At 48.3% G+C, this 16,995-nt stretch overlaps 2 protein-coding genes across 2 annotated transcripts in view; one reads left to right on the forward strand and one right to left on the reverse strand.

Moving 5' to 3' along the window:
* The first annotated feature begins 294 nt into the window (after positions 1-294).
* Positions 295-10,370, forward strand: LOC122173192 (zinc finger protein RFP-like). The gene is made up of 7 exons (XM_065565095.1): positions 295-803; positions 2,234-2,329; positions 4,279-4,509; positions 5,280-5,302; positions 6,032-6,147; positions 7,710-7,742; positions 8,981-10,370. The coding sequence occupies exons 1-7, from the start codon at positions 387-389 to the stop codon at positions 9,490-9,492; spliced, it is 1,428 nt and encodes a 475-aa protein (XP_065421167.1). The 5' UTR covers positions 295-386; the 3' UTR covers positions 9,493-10,370.
* A 3,374-nt stretch (positions 10,371-13,744) lies between these two features.
* Positions 13,745-16,995, reverse strand: part of LOC135975028 (uncharacterized) — a 12,001-nt gene continuing 8,750 nt past the window's right edge. The window contains exons 2-4 of the mRNA XM_065565079.1: positions 16,112-16,255; positions 14,960-15,550; positions 13,745-14,320 (exon numbers count right to left, since the gene is read on the reverse strand). Coding sequence (XP_065421151.1) covers positions 13,911-14,320; positions 14,960-15,515 — 966 coding nt within the window. The 5' untranslated portion in view covers positions 15,516-15,550; positions 16,112-16,255 and the 3' untranslated portion in view covers positions 13,745-13,910. The remainder of the gene's footprint in view (positions 14,321-14,959; positions 15,551-16,111; positions 16,256-16,995) is intronic.

The following is a 16,995-nucleotide window of genomic DNA, read 5'->3' on the forward strand; positions in this document are numbered from 1 at the left end:
GGATACTAAGACATGTATGCTCATGACAATGGATGTAGCTCAGTCAGTGGTGGGACTTCCACTGCTCCCTCTCTGAGATGGCTTTGGGAGCGGCTCCTGCAGGGGAATAGAAAGTCCCAGCCTGGGCCGGGTCTAGCAGTCCTGTCCCTTCCCTACAATAGCCAGATTTCATGGTCCATGAAACATTTTTCACAGCCGTGAATTTGGTAGGGTCCTACTCATCACACTTCATTCAAAGATTCTTTACAGTGCACAAAAAACAAACAGCATGTGACCGCACCCAGAAAAGAAACGCCTAATAAAAACGCAAACTTCGATCAACCCATTTCTGAGCAGAAGGAAGTGAAAGTAAATTCCTCTCTTGTCTCTTTCTTGCACTAGAGGCCATGGCTGCTGTGAATCCAGCAAAAACTCTCCAGGATGAAATCACCTGTCCCATCTGTCTGGAGTATTTTAAAGATCCGGTGTCTCTCGACTGTGATCACAGTTTCTGCCGAGCCTGCATCACCCAGTGCTGGGAGGGATTCGATACAGACGTCTCCTGCCCTCAGTGCAGAGAGATCTTTCCCCAGAGGAACCTCAGGCTGAACAGGCAGCTCAGGAATATTGTGGAAGCAGCCAGAGAACTCAGGTTGCAGTTAGCGAAGGAACCAGAACCAGAGAGACTGTGTGAGAAACACAAGGAGCCTCTAAAACTGTTCTGCAAAGAGGATGAAATCCCCATCTGCCTGGTGTGTGACAGATCCAAACAACACAGAGATCACACTGTGATTCCTGCAGAGGAAGCTGCGGAAGAATTCAAGGTAGGAAATGACCAACTGTTATTTTTATAGCTAGCGAGAGGCTTGGGAAACTCACCTTCTACCAGCATTAGAGATTCCCTGAGCTCCAGACAGCCACTGAGTGAGCCTCCACTGGCAAAGAATAAGGGATTTCAGGCCTAAATAGGTTTCCCAGAAACTGGGAATCCTCCAAAGGGTCATGCAGGTGGAGAAGTGAAGCCCTCGATAAACGTCCTAAGTCTTACTCGTTGGAGTGAAGAGGGGTGACGAACCCACAACCCACCATACTCTGCCCCAGTGGCAGCTTCTGTCCCACGGGGCTGGGTCTAGCTCTCCACATAGGGGTCATGGCTGTAGAGAACCCTGTGGAAAAATTCCATCATGAATCTACTTGTCCCACCTGTCTGGAGTATTTCAGAGAACCTGTCAGTTGGGAGGGTGGGAATATTTTCTGCTGACCCCCAATGCTGGGAGGGATCCGATACAGCTATCTCCTGACTGAGCAATAATTAAGAAAGGCCATTAGGAGGGAAAAACACCTAGATAAAGGTCCCAGGCCCAGAATAGAGATGAGGTTTCCCACTGGGATTCAGAACTCCTGTGTTTCTCCATGAGAAGTTTAACTCTAATGCCGGCCTGCACTAGAGGAAATCACTGGGCTAACACTGTGTAGACCCCGAGGACCTTGAGTCCACACACAAAAGGGCTCCATGCAGCACAGGTCCATGCCAAATACCATGGGGATTAGACTGTGTTGCAGCAAAACTAACCCCTGGGCGGTGCTAACCTGTGTCAGGCTGAAGAACCTGCCAAAGTGGTTCCATTAGTCCTTACACTGCTCTCCCACAGTGCAGCATTTTGAAATCTCTGGAACCCCCTTCTGGGATCTTTGCTGGGAGCTGGGGAACAGCTACCCAGGCAGCATTAGCACGGGAAGGGTTCAGGACAGCACTAGGGCAAACACCAAACATTCTTGTCAAAAATCAACACATCTAATAGGGTTTGCCTTCATGCTCAGACCAGTTCTGTCCAAGCAGTCCAGTCTCCAGGGCTTCAGGGCTGAAATTCAGTGGGAGTTGGGCTCCTTTGAGAATCCCAGCCCATATTTCAAGCCCTGGTGGCTTCTGGAATTTGTATCACTTTGTTTGTTAAACCTTCTTAAAAACAGGATATTTCACATAGTGACTGAAAAATCCAACTATCTGACTTCAGTTTCATGTTGGTGTAAATTAATGGAGAAACAAGATCAAACAATGTCAAGGAGTCTGAAAATAAAACACTCCCAGTGTCCAGTAATATGACTCCACTTCCTTGGTATATCTGATATCATAAACCTACTGGGTTCTCCGCTCATCAGTAGAGTGTTTGTTTGTTTGTGCTGGAAAAGTTCCCCACCCACACACACTCTCACTCCTAAATAACACCCCTCAAATCATTTTCTGTTTCTCCATGAAAAGATTCAGGCCCATTTGCAGACTCTGAGGGAAGAGAGAGAAAAGCTGCTGGGATGTAAAGTGAGTGTAGAGACGAGAAGCCAGGAATATCTGGTAAGTGTCTGTCATTATTAACCTGCATTGTTAACGAGCTGGATGGAGGGGCGTTCTGAATCAGAGCAATAAGGAGCGTCCGGGGCAATCTAGAGGCCCAATTATGTTTTATCTCAATCACTTGGGGGTAAAGCAGAAATTCGTTAAGTGGGGAATAATCATAAGGAAATCAAAATTAGTTGTTTTAACAGGAATTACTGCTTTGGCCTACACCATGAACCAGTATTTTTCAACCTCTTTTCATTTGCGGACCCCTCTGGAAATTTCGAATGGAGGTGCAGAGACCCCTTTGGAAATCTATTGTTTGTGTGTATAGCTGAATTCTGGTCAGTCTGTTTTCAGTCTAAGTCTTTTGTGTACCCTTTAGACATAGTCCCCGGACCCCCAGAGGTTTGCAGGCCACATGTTCAAAACCACTGCCATAAACTACTGTAAACTATTATTTTTATCTACTCCATATTAGCTATTAGTTTAATTAGACTCCCTTTATAGGTAACAGTTTATATTTATGAACTAACAGAATTTTGAATTAGAAAATCCAATGCACTAGAACAACCCCCCTGATACACAGTCACTCTGCAGTTTCACAGTTCTCAGTCTTCTATAAGCCCAGAGTTTGGAGGATGTTTAGTTTTGGGGAATCCTCTTGTGCAATCTTTGTTTACAGTTTTAAGCTCCAGTTTAAATACAGTCATGTATTCCTGCATGTGATGTGTTGGGTTCTATCCCTCCGCTCCCTTCTGGCTTACAGTCCCTTTGCGCTCTGACAATTTCCCCATTCCTGTCATTCACCTTGTATGCCTGAGGGTGTTGTCCAGAGATGTTGTTTTACAGTCCTTACTATTTTCACTACAGTTCACATCCTCCTTATTTGTTAAGTCAGTTTCTTTTCATTAGAATTTATCTTTTAGTACAGTTTATTTCCTTCACATTTCACTCTTGTGAATGATTGATTTGTGGCCTTGGGAAATGTGGACTTCTGTCCATTGCTTCATGATCCTGGGATACTGTGTGTGTGTGTATATGTGCATCCATATAAAGGGCCTGAAAAATCCTCTTCCCAGAAAAGGATAACATGTTGCTCTACAGATTCTAAACTTTCATTTTAATTAGTGAGTTAATTTCTAGCTTTTGTGGCTATGATAAAAATCTTCCCAATGTGAACTGAGTGTATCAAAAGCACAGCTCTCTGCCTGAGTCTGAAGTTTTTCGTGTCATAGTTTCATCTGTTTTTTTCTCCCCATCTGTCTCTGTCCACCTGGTTCTGAATAGAGCTGGGCAAATACCAGATCTTTTCCCCTGGCTAGATATTAAAAAAAAAATTGGCTCGAACCAAAAATTATTTTTATAATATTTTCAGCAAATAATAAATTTGACTTTTTCTTGGTTTCATTTTGACAAAATCAAAATGTTTGGTTTCAATGTTGACCATTTCTTTAAAAATATATCATTATATAAAAAAGAAGGAAATGTTCAACCAACAAGTAATTTCACATTTAAAATCCTGGAAAAAAAAATTAAAAGAAAATATTTTGATTTTTCATTTATTTATCTTTGTAACAAAACAACTAAGTGACAGTGACAGGAATTCATGAAACGTTTCAGTGTCGACAAAGCTGCATTTTTCCCCGAAAAAAAAAATTGTGCAGAAAATGTCACCCAGGTGTAGTGGCTGAGTCCTCCTGCTGTTTTGGATTTGCATCTCCGAGGCCATCAATAATACATTATTCGAGCCGTATCAGACGTGGGAATGTCCCTTTATGAGATTCTGGGGCCAAAAGGAAAGGTGTGAGAAAATCCTCTCTCTAGTAACCACAGGGCATTGCAGAGTGTCAGGTGACTTAAATTTTGCAAAGAAATTCTCCCTCCTGCACACTCAGCACTCTGTGATAGGATCCCAGGCTCCATCCATGTCCCTGACCAGCCCATTCCCTATTTTTTTGTTACAGCGAAAGACACTAACCAAGAGACAGAAGATTGTGTCTGAATTTCAACAACTGCGGCAATTCCTGGAGGAACAAGAGCGACTCCTGCTGATCCAGCTGGCAGAGCTGAATGAGGAAATTGTGAAGATACAGAATGAAAATATCACCAAACTCTCGGAGGAGATTTCCCGTCTCAGTGAGCTGATCAATGAGATGGAGGGGAAGTGTCAGAAGCCAGCAAGTAAATTCCTGCAGGTGAGACTGAGCTAGAAACTTCCCAAATCCCAACACAGGGACAGGACAGCTGGACCCCTGGGCACAGGGGTCCAGCAGTTAGAGATCTCAGTGTAACTCAATGTGTGCTGACATGTGAATGACGATTGTTCTTTGCAGAGCCACAGACACATTGATATTAGAGATGGATAAGCTCCATTAGCTCAGGGAATCCATGGCCCTGGAGCCAGGGAAGGGACTCTTTCATAGGGGCCGACTCCGTGAATGCATCAGGGCTGGAGCACCCACGGAGAAAAAATAGTGGGTGCTTAGCACCCATGGGCAGCCAAGCTCCCCCTCTCCCCCTTCCTCCCAGCACCTCTTGCTCGCTGGCAGCCCCACTGATCAATTCCTCCCCCTCCCTCCCAGCGCCTCCCAACCACCACAAATCAGCTGTTTCGCAGCATGCAGGAGGCTCTGGGAGGGTGGGGGAGGAGCGGGTATGGGGTGTGCTTGGTGGCAGGGAGCAGAAAAAGGCGGAGTGGGGAGAAGCGGTCAGGAAGAGGTGGGATGGGGGCGTGGGTTTGGCGGAGGGGTGGAGTGGGGGCAGGGCATGTGAGGGGTTGGGGTGGGAAGAGGCGGGCTGTGGGAATTGGGGGAAGGAGTGGAGTGGGGGGGTCAAGCACCCCCTGGCTAGAGGGGAATTTGGCGCCTATGGCGTCTTTCCCCCATACTTCCAAAATCCCTTCTTTGGAGTGTTAAGTGTGTGTCAGGTGGGACTGAAATACACTCTCTCGCTCTCTCTCCTCTAGGATGTCAGAAGCACCTTGGGCAGGTACGTGTCTCTCTCTCTCACTCCCCCTCACACTTCACAACACTGGGAAAGAGCTTGGAGATGATATTAGCACCGCATCTCGCAGGGGCTATACAGCAAAATGTGTGGGGAAGGTCACATTCTGGATACAAATCTCTGATCAATTTTATCCTGAGGTTCTCACCCTTTTATAGAAGACTCTGGAATTATCCATACAGTGGGGAAAACTGACCTCAAGTATTTCCTAGAGATGTCACCTCCCTGGGGGACTGGCTGCCCCAGGATAGTGAGGATGGAATATGGGCCTGTCACTGCTGAGGCACTGGTTACCATTCAGCCCAGGGCAGCAGTGGTCAAGAGTCTTTCCCACCTGAGGACTGTTTGGAGACCTGTGTGGAATGAGCTGGGGAGGGGGGAGTTGGTGTCTCAGTCTAGTTCCTAGTGGTCAGATTTCTACAACACTTCACCTGGGAACCTCCTGTCCATCAGAGCATGGAGGTGAAGGAGTGAATTGGCCATGGAGACTCAATTCCCCTTTTATCCCCAGAGCTGGTATCTCCAGGCCAGAGTTGAAGAATATTAATGGGTCCTTTTGGGGGAAGGTTTCACTGCCATGGCCTGCGCTGCACCTGCTCTGAGGCTGGGAGAAGTCGAGGAATTCTAACTCCAGGCCCATTAGAGAAGTAGCTCACTAGCAAGAACTTATGAGTCAATACATGAAATAGAATCACATGAAATTATTCCGTCCAGGTGTGAGAAGGGGAAGTTCCAACCGCCAGAGGAGATTTCTCCTGACCTGGAAGAGCGAATCAGTGGTTTCTCCCAGAAAACTATTGCGCTATTGGAGACTGTGAGGAAGTTCAAAGGTACCAGAAGGGATCTAGGAGGGGAAATTGGGATGAGCATCTGAGTCTATCGGAGGAGAATGTCTCTGGCCAATTGGTTCATAATTAGATTATGTGTGTATTTAATTGTTGGGTGAGAATGCCACACACTTGGGGTCCAAGTCACTCAGGTTGATTAATTCAAACCTTTATTTGTATCTAAAGCATGCCTTGCCATTACAATTACTATGAAAGTACGAAATGACAGATATACTGAAAGAAGTACTGGCCAGTTGCCTACTCCTGGACCATAGGCGGGTTATGGTGGATTTCTCTATGAAACTCTGATTACCCCTTACAATGTCTGAGCTATTATACACATCCAAATTATGTGTTTATTAGTTTTTTTTCCAATCACCTTTGAGTGTTATGAATATTAAGTATCTTCTATAACTCAGACAATGCAGATGCATGAACTTTTTAATTCTCAAGGCTTTTGCTGTCCAAGCTATTTCCATGTCATTATTTTTTTTTTCTGTTTGGCTAATTACCACTGATTATGCATAGGTCTCTTCGACCCTGTTCTCTGCATAGGTTTTTTTTTTTACTTTGCTAAGTGCTCCTGAACAGTACATTTTGGGTGTCTGTTGTCTTTAAGCACATTGTGTGGTCAAAAAATCTTTGTCTCACATGGGAACTTATGAACATGTCACTTAATTACAAGACAACTTAAGGCAACATTTCCTTATGTCAAGCAAACTGCTAACCAGGCGAAAGCCAAGTCAGTCAGTATAAACGCACAATCTCGGTCTGTGCAAACTTCTGCATGACCCTTGTACCAATTCTCAATTCTGAACATAATAACTAGTGGAAAGCAGATAAACTGAGGAGATGTAGGGAGCCCAGGCATCAGGATGTCTTACATAAATTCACGACTTATCCAAAGGTCACAACATTCAGGCCCAAATTGAGCAAAACGACCTAATTTGGAGCACCTGAGTTTTTCTCTCCCAACTAGAGAGCTGCAGGGCAGGTGCTCCAGAGCTGTGTAGCCTCCACAGCTGCAGGTGGAGTCAGTGGGAGCTGCAGGTGCCCAACCCCTCTGAGAACCAGGCCCCAGGTGTCTAAGGTCAGCACCCAAAATCTAGACCCTAAATGAAAGGCCATTTGTTAGAGCTGGACTCAGCCCATCACTCTGCTCTGGTCCGGTACAGCAGCTAGTCTGGGCACATGGGCTGTATGGAAGGAGAAAGCCCCTCCCTCACGGTGTGGGATCCCTCTAGCACAGGAGCCTCTTATGCCTCCTCCCCAGCGGCTGCAGGCACAAGGCGTGTTCCTGAGAGGGCTGGGAATGGGGTGGGGGAGGGGTGAGGGTGGATGGAAGAGGGAGGGGGGTGGACGAGGGACAGAGGGATGTGGGCAGTGTAAAGCTGGGCCTCTGACACTTTGCACGCTGGGCAAGACACACGGGGCCCATTGTCATAGGGATGTAACTCTGGCTGGCTTCAGAACTTCCTCAGCCTGTGCCAAGATCTGCACCAGCCCCTGCAGTCACTGAACAGCAGAGTCACAAGTTTTATCTCTTTCCTCCTTTCCCCATTCAGACAGTCTGCCGTCTGCACTGGAGACAAAAAGAGGTAGGTTGACGAAATTTCCCAAAGGGAAAACAGGACACCGTGTGGGGCTAGTCCGAGCCCTCCCCGCTCCACCCCAACAGGGCTGGTGTTGCTGCTTGCCCAAGCACTGGCATCGCTGCTAGCTTGAGCCCCGCCTTCCTCCCTGCCTGAGCTCTGCCTCCCCGCCTGTTTGGGGCTGGCATCACCACTCGCCCCCCTGCTCGTTCCTCTGCACCCCATTTTTGTCAAAAAAGTCGGGATGGCCAGGACAAGGCTTAAATGGGATCGTTCAGACAGGGTGAGAATGTGTTTAAATTATGAGAAAATTCCTATGAAAACATCTTCATGAGATTGTAGCTAAAGTTACCAACCAAATCAACCCCAGCCATGGCACCCAACCTGAAAAATAAACCCTTTAAACAGTGAGGAGATCAGAAGCTGAAGTCACATAAACAATCCTGACACCAACCTTTTTTGCTGAATTCATGCCCACACTGATGATCAGAAACACTCTCCCTGAGCAGCATCCAAACACGCTTAACTCTGACCTTGGGGTTTTCATAAACAATCACAGGTCTTTTAATATAAATTGAGAGGAATGAGAGCTCCCTCTCCTGAGTGCTGACAGATCCCTCTCCTTCACCCCAGTGCAGGGGGTCTCTCCATCACTCTTCTCCAACATCCTGCCTTTCCTTTGGGTAGGGCTGGGCTCTCCCATTAGAGATGTTCACTCTTTCATGGATTGGGGAGATGCTCTCGCTCTGATGCTGGCTCCTCTCCCTTCTCTCTGGGCTGGGGATGGGGCTACCCCACCCAATGCCACCTCCCACTCTCTGGCCTTAATTGGCGCTCCCCAATGCTGCCCCTTCCTCTCTGTTCCTTGACCCTGGAGTGGAGGCTGCATTAGGGAAGGGAGCTTCCCTCTGGGGTTTAAAGCTGGTACCTGCCTCTTCTCATCCCTCCTCACCAAAAGCTTCTGACACCTGCCTTGCTGTGTCTCTGTCACTGAGAATGGAGCAGCCCCAGCAGGAGGAACTGAAGCCTCTGCAAACAAATGAGAAACCAGTGAATTGGTTCCTATTAAACAGTGAGGAACTGCAGTGACATCTCTGCTCAATCTCAGGTGCCCAGGACAGAGGCAGCTCCCTGGGATCTAGGACTGTCCCAGCCAAACCAGGGCTGCTGGGGAGTGTGAGAAATGGTCCCAACCTTCCCCAGGGCTGAGCTCTGCCTCCAACACTCTGATTCTCTCTCCCCAGTGAACGTGACTCTGGATCCAGACACGGGTCATCCCCAACTTGTCCTGTCTGAGGATTGGAAAAGTGTGAGATGGGAAGAAACATGGCAGGATCTGCCTGACAATCCAGAGAAATTTGACACTGAGCCCTGTGTGCTGGGCTGTGAGGGATTCACCTCGGGGAGACATTGCTGGGAGGTGGAGCTGGGTTGTGGGGGAGGCTGGTTTGTGGGGGTGGCCAGAGAGTCTGTGAGGAGGAAGGGACAGATCAGCCCTGAGGAGGGGATCTGGGGTGTGAGGTATGTGTTGGATCAGTTCTGGGCTCTCACCTCCCCTGCGACCCCCCTGCCCCTGAGCCGGGCCCCCAGCAGGATCCGGGTTTGTCTGGACTGTGACCGGGGGCAGGTGACATTTATCGATGCTAGTGACGAGGCCCCGATCTTCACTTTCCCGCCGGGCTCCGTCCCTGGGGAGAGAATCCGACCCTGGCTCTGGGTGGGGGGGGAAGGATCCCGGCTCTGCCTGTGTCCCTGAGACCATGGGGGTGGGGGGAGAGAGAGGGAGAGGAATATCCCACTGGGAAGCCTGAAATCAGCCTCTCTAGCCTCAGACAGTGTCGTCTCTATGATCTGCTCCTGTGGACTGTCTATCATGAAGTCTCTGCGACCCTCGAAGTTGCATCGGGTCTCAACTCTGTGCAGTCTCTGGTGTCACACCACAGAGAGCATTAGGTGAGGTAGAGAAGCCAGTCTCGTCACTGCCTCAGGGATTGTGCAGCCTGTTTGCCACTGTCCTCTATGATATAGGAGGACTCTGGGGATCCTGGGTCAGACAGTGCCACTGACATGGGAGGGAAGAGCCCACTGGGATGAAAAATGGGCTTCTCTAGCCACAGTCATCCTAGTCTCTATGACCAGGAGGATTCCCATCTAGCGTGTTCTGATTCATTTCTATGCCCCTGGAGGACCCATCTACCCAACCCCCGATATCTCATCTCTATGGCCCCTGAAAGCTCCTCCCCCTCCCTACAGCACCAGGGATGGGAGGAAGAACCCCTGGAGGAGCAGAGGGGTCTTGAGGGGCAGATGTGGGGCTGCAGGGGCATAGCTGAGGGAGGAGCTGGGGGCAGAAGTGATGTGGGGGTTAAGTAGTAGAATTAGCAGCCGGGCTGGGGACAGGCAGATGTGGGGGTGACAGGGACACAGAATTAATTAATTAGGATTTGGGGTTTTGGGGAGAAGCTGGAGGCTCCCCAGGAGCAGGGAGCCTGGGAGAGGGAGACCCAGAAACTGGAGAGTGTGACCTACAAGTCAGGAGGAAAGGGATGCTATAGTGGGAACCAGTTAGAGGGTGGGGTGATGTCAGCTGGCTGAAGATGTGGAGAGTCAAGTACAGGGTAGGTTTAACCAAAACGGGGGAAAGAAATGAAAGAATAAAAAAGGAAAAATAAAATAAAACCAGTGTAAAGACAGAAGCCTGGAGAAAGTGGTGGGAAACTTAAATGAAGAGTGAAAGCAAAATCATCCTGAGAAGGGAAATGCTCTGGGGCAGGCAGCAAGAGAGGAAGGGATAAACTCAGGGGATAGAACTGGGAACCTGGAGTATTATGATCTGTGATACAGAATAGAGAAGGGTTGGGAAGACGCAGAGAAATAAACAGATGGGAAAGGAGTGCTAGAGAAAATGAGGTGTAAAAGTAGATGAAATTAAAGAAAAGGGAGGCGAGAGAACATAAGATCGAGATGTATAAAATATTTCTGAAAGTGAGAGACTGTAATATTAATTAAACCCCATAGTTCAGGGCCAATATTTCCACTTTGGTACTTTTCAGAGCAACACTTCTTCAAATTTGTGGATGTTTTTACCATGTATTCTAGTTATGAAAGTTCCCTCTCAGCTCCTTTTAACCTGACATTTACTTAAGGTAAATAAACAAGACACATGTTTTATATGTTTCATTGCTCTTTAATTTTCCAGCTGTGATTTTTGAAGGCAGACATGGATTGACATAAGCAATTGGGGTGGGGAGGGGGGAAATCCCAATTCCAATGAGGACCTCTGTGTATGTCATAATGATGATAGCAACGTATTATGGTAAGATCCAGGCTATTGAGCCTGCACTCTGGGTCATGTGCTTTATATAAAGATACACATCAGGAATTGTTCAAGAGGAGAGAGCTGGTTGGGTCACTTCTCAGTTTCCAAACCTGTCAGCGCGTGGCAGATGTTCACAGTTTGGAACAGTGGGATTTTATGGCACATCGGCCCACAATCAACAGATTATAACAGTTTTAACTAGCATGTGAATTGAACTATTAAAAAAAAAGAAAACTAAAATATAGATCAAGTAGAACCACTCAATCCCCACTCCCACAGCTGCAGAATTTGTAGCCTGGCCTCTGTGGTCCCCAGCACACGTCCCCACTACTTGAACTTCAGGAGGAATTGCAATTATTTCTGAGGCCAAACACCGGAGGGGGACTTGACACACACTGTGCCAGCAGGTCCACAAATGCTTACTAGACAGATTAGAACAGGGGTAGGCAACCTATGGCACGGGTGCCGAAGGCGACACGCGAGCTGATTTTCAGTGGCACTAATACTGCCCGGGTCCTGGCCACCAGTCCGGGGGGCTCTGCATTTTAATTTAATTTTAAATGAAGTTTCTTAAACATTTAAAAAACCTTATTTATTTTACATACAACAATAGTTTAGTTATATATTATAGACTTATAGAAAGAGACCTTCTAAAGACGTTAAAATGTATTACTAGCACGCGAAACCTTAAATCAGAGTGAATAAATGAAGACGCGGCACACCACTTCTGAAAGGTTGCCAACTCCTGGATTAGAATATTAGAGATCACAAGTCTAGTGCTCTCTTCCTGGCTCCATTGTGCAGTGGTAGGTAGTGACACGTAACCAGGTTGTATCTATTTCATACATTTATCCCAAAAGGCAGTAGGAATGCGTGGCTAGTGCCTGGGCTTTCCACATTGGAGACCTGGGTTCTCTTCCCAGTTCCACCTGAAGTGACCTTGCGCAGCTTCCCAATCACCTTGTAAACTGGGGGAGGAAGTGTCTGATACTTCTCTGCTTTCTAGGGCTGGGGATATGGGGTTTTATTAATGATAAAGTTTGTGATCAGTGGCAGCATTAGGGGGGAATTCCAAGGACTATAGCCACCCCAAAATTTCCCTTACCCACCCCTGTAGTCACCCCTCCCAGTGCAAAGGTGAAATGGGCTGAAGCCGAGCTGGGGCTGGAGCTGTGCAGAGCCGTGCCCACTCCCTAGCGCAGGGCCACCCTAGCTGGGACAGGCTCTGAGGTGCAGTGTACCCCTGGGAGGCTGCTTGTGTAGCTGCAGCCCCACCAGCTCCAGCAGGAGCACAGGGATGAAGTGACTGGGCCATGAAGGTGAATGAGCAGGTGCTGGTATCCGGGCTCAGTGAGTGGGGGGCAGGAGCCTCTCTGGCCAGGGCAGGGGGGCTGGGGAGGGGACCTGGGTGGGGGGCATCATGGAAGGGGAGATGAGGGATGATCGAGGGGGCTAGGGGAGGGGAGCTGGGTAGGGGGTGATTAGGAGGTTTAGGAGAGGGGAACTGGGTGGGGGGCAATCAGGGCTTTCTTGCCTTGACTGAACTCACTCCAAGTCCCTTGTCCAGCAGAGGACCTGCCACTGATGGTGAGTACTATAATTATTCACGCATATTTTATTTTACATTTGTATTGCTGTATAAAATGACATTTTCAGTAGCGATACCACAGTTTTAACAGGTATTTCACAGTAATTATTCATGATTTTTTTTCTTAATAAACGTGTGGGGGGGTGTATTTGTTATTGGAAAGACGAATCATAAAGATAAGATGGAGAGCTCATGCGTACTAAGCATTGTTTTCTTCCAAACTCCGATACTAAAATTAGCCACAATCGGCTTGAAAGTTTTTAACATGTTTTTATATATAACATGATAGGCTGCAGGAGTTCCAACCTCTGTAACAATTTAATTCATAATTAAAACTAGTGCAATAGCTATTTTTATACATCTCACTTTGTGTATTTTGAAAGGGTGAGTTTATGGAAATATGTATTGTTTCAGCTCCATTGCATAACAGTGCAGCTATGATTAAAGGCTCTGTAACAGTTCTATTTTATACATCTCAGCCATTAGGATCTTACCTTTTAGGCATAGATATTTGCTCCAGGCTCCATTTTGGGATTAAAGAACCTGAGCCCAAATTATATTTTTGGTACAGTTTTGTTTTGAAAAAGGCTCTCTCTGTTCTTAGAGGTGTGTAAATGCAAAAACAAAAGATACATGAATTCATTCCTGTACTCTTCTTTAAAAAACAAGTTTTTGGTTTTTTTTTTTTAAATACGGAGCCCGATTCTCATTTACACAAAGTCCTTTTTTACGCAACTCAATCAACATAAAGGGGCCTTGATTTGCGAGGAACTGATGTTTACGCCCACTGTAAGGGCTCACTTTACACAGTCAAAGCTGTGTAAAAGGGCCCTTCATGTTAGTCAGCCTCAGTCCCTAGAAGTTTTCATGTCATTTGACCATCATGTGGACTGGTACATAGGAGTCACTACTTTTTAAAGCAGTATCTTAGTAACAATTTCTGCCCTTGGATACTGATGTGCTCCTCTCTGAGTTAAATAGGTGCAACAAGAGTCTATCCACGGTCAGACTTTGACCCTTAATAACCTATAGTTATTTGCCAAATTCATGGCCCCACCCTGTTCAGGCACCCCTGGCTGGAGACTAATAAAGATACTTATGAAAACTGAATTTACATTTTTATTCCACACCTATGCAAACATACCTAGGTAATGCTAAAGTAAAAACTTCATACATACAAGGGAAAGTATCTTTGAAGGGGAAGGAAGAGGGAATTCACAAGCACATACACCCAAAAGGCTCTCACAGCTGGGTGTACGTGCAGCTGTCATTGTGTGTAATCTTCCGTGGGGTGGAGTGCCTGGGGTACTGCTGCGGGCCCAGAAGATACATGGAGGCCAGTATAGGGAGGTCCCGGAATGCAGTTCTCTATGGGCTGCAGGGGGAGGCGAGCACGGATGTGTTCGGCCTGAAGTTCAATCAGAGACCGCAGCATGTCTGTCTGCTCCCGGAGCAATGTGATCATCTCTTGCTGCCCGTTTCTCCTGTCCTCGCTATCCCTGTGCATTTTGTCATTGATCATTATCCTCCAAGCCCTCTGCTCACGCTCCGAAGCGCGGGAGGCTCGCAGGACCTCCTGAAACATGTCTTCCCTTGTCCTCTTCTTTCTCCTCCTCACCTGGCCCAGCCGCTCCTCTGGGGTGGATGGAGAGGCCCTCAAGGCCGCATTTGCAGCTGCTAAAGAAACAATGGACAGAGGTACCATTGCCAGTGCATTTACTCCCCTTACAAGCACAACATGCTCACTTCCCCTTGGGGCTCAGAGCACGGTGGCAGCCCCACCCATGGCGAGTATGGCCGGGGGTGGGATGGGCGTTGGGACAATAAGGAGGGGATAGCACTCAATACAAGCGGATAAGGCTACTGTACTGCAGACTAGCCCCATTTCCACAGGCGGTGGTGATTGTAGCGGATCTCTCACTCCTGAGGGAACAGCTCCTGGCTGCAGACCGGGTCGGTATGCTGCTAGCCTGTGCACTGCAATGGTGCCTGATGAAGTAATTGCTGAGTGGTGTGGCAAAGCGTCCCACCATAGGGGAAGAAACAAGGCAGCCCTCCCAAGAAACCTTCGGCAGAGGATTGCAGAGTACCTCCCAGGAAAGTTTCCTAGAGATCTCTATGGAGGATTCACAGAACATCCTGGTGTGAATAAACAAACTATTCTGCAGGGCCCCCTCTGCCTAGTTGTACAGGGGAATGAGAAGCAGATAGCAACTGTACCTGTATGGGTTATTTCACTTCCTCTTCTAGCCTATTACAAAAAGCTGTACATGAGCAGATGTGTCTCTGCAGCATTGAAGCAAACTGAGTACTTACCAGAGGTTCCCTCCCCTGCATCAGGTTCACCGGGGCTGGACTGCTGGGACTGGCTAGACTGCTCAGGAGTCAAAAAGAAGTCCTGGCTCGCCACACCGCCGGATCCCCCTGTCGCCTGTGCCCCATACTCCTCCTCTTCCTCGTCATCCTCTTCCTTGATCATCACCTCGATCTCAGGGTTCACTCCGGTGGCCTGTGACTCCAGGTCCCCCAAAGTATCCACAGGATGCTTGGCGGTGGAGGTGGAGTCGCCGTCGAGGATGGCGTGCAGCTCCTTGTAGAAGCGGCACGTCTGCGGCTCTGCACCAGAGCGACTATTTGCCTCCTTTGCCTTCTGGTACGCCTGCCGCAGCTCCTTGATTTTTACGCGGCACTGCTGCGGGTCCCTGTCGTAGCCCTTCTCCTCCATGCCCCGAGCAATCTGGCTGTAGACGTCGAAGTTCCGACGGCTGTTTCGGAGCTGTGCCTGCACGTCCCCCTGTCCCCACAGGCCCAGGAGATCCACCACCTCCGGCGTACTCCAGGCAGGAGCCCGTCTGCCGCGTGGAGCCGGCATGCTCAGCTGAGAAGTTGCTAGGTGAGCGCTCCACGCTGAGCAAACAGGAAGAACAATTTCAAAAGTTCCCAGGCTTTAAAAGGGGAGGGGTATGTACCTGGCTGCCAAGCAGTGGAGTTCAAAATGGTGACCAGAGAAGTCACTGTGGGGCATTGTGGGACACCTCCTGGAGGCCACTGAAGTGGACATACGCAATGCAGTGTTTACACTGACACCACGTCACCCTAAGTGCTATGCCTCTTGGTGAAGTGGATTTATTAGGTTGGCATAGCAGGGGAGTTAAAGCAGTGGGAAGAACACTGTATTTGTAGACATCTCCATAGTGAGGCAGCTTATGTCGACCTAACTCTGTAGCATACACAAAGCCTCAGAAACTGGGTTCTACCTCCACATCCCATCCAAACACTCACAGGGAAGTAAAGTCAGGGAGGAAACTCCTAACAGCTAACAGGATGGGTGTGGGAAGCCATGGCTGATATTTGCCTTGATGCCACAAAACCTGCTGACTGCAGCCCTGACCTGAGTGGGACGGGGCAGAACTGAGGGCTCTTGCTCACAGCCCATTTTTGGGAGTCAAGGCTTTTTCCTTCACTCACCAGATGGTTTCTCTGTCAGTTTCACGGACTCCTCGCTTGTGTGGGTGCCTCTCAGGATCTCCCTTTCCTTGGAGGCCTGGAGGTCCCACGGTTCTTCCCGTCGTTCCAACCTGGTGATTAGGTCAGGTTTGGTAATGGGGAATCCTGTGCAGGGGATAAAATCAGGCAAGATCAGGGCACATGGAGTCTTGGTAGAGTTATCTGTCACAAGGAACATTCCCTGAGTTTAACCTGGCCCTACATGGGACTGTGGTAACTCCGACCCCTTGGGAGCAGCAGATATCTGGGGGCAGGGGGTGTTGTCACGCCCTCACTAGGAGTTCTCAGGATAGATGCACTCTGGGACGGACGGACGGACGGACAGACACACACGTTAAACTCCTGCCTATTTCCAAGCCTGCAGCACCAAGAGCCCTCCCCACGGGTGGAGCTAGTCCAAGATGGCAGGTGAACGGTGTGTGAAGAAGAAATAATACAGGCAGGACGATACCCTGTTTCTGGCCCCTTGAAAGCTGGGGAGATGGAGATGAATTAGCATGTCCATTAGGTTTGACTCCCCTGTTCCCTTCAAGGGGATATGGAAATGAAAGTCTCTCTCACACTGGAGCTGTGGATTATGTGACCCATTCTCCCCAAATCCAACTGACCAGGGAAGAACCTGACCAGAGTCAGAAATGCAGACCCCATGGCTTCTAATAGCCGAGGGCACAGGAATCCCTTACCCAGCAAGGTCACAGTCTCATAATGTCCCTGTAAAGGGCTCTCTGACCGGAGTCCATCAGAGCCCTCTGCCCCTTATTGAAATACACAACCATCTCCTTGAAGGTCACTGAACCCTGAAACAACATCAGTTTCCCCACTCAGTACCTGCCAACTAATCCTGT

The sequence above is a fragment of the Chrysemys picta genome, chromosome 12 (genome assembly GCF_011386835.1).
Source record: "Chrysemys picta bellii isolate R12L10 chromosome 12, ASM1138683v2, whole genome shotgun sequence".
Lineage (NCBI taxonomy): Eukaryota > Metazoa > Chordata > Testudines > Emydidae > Chrysemys > Chrysemys picta.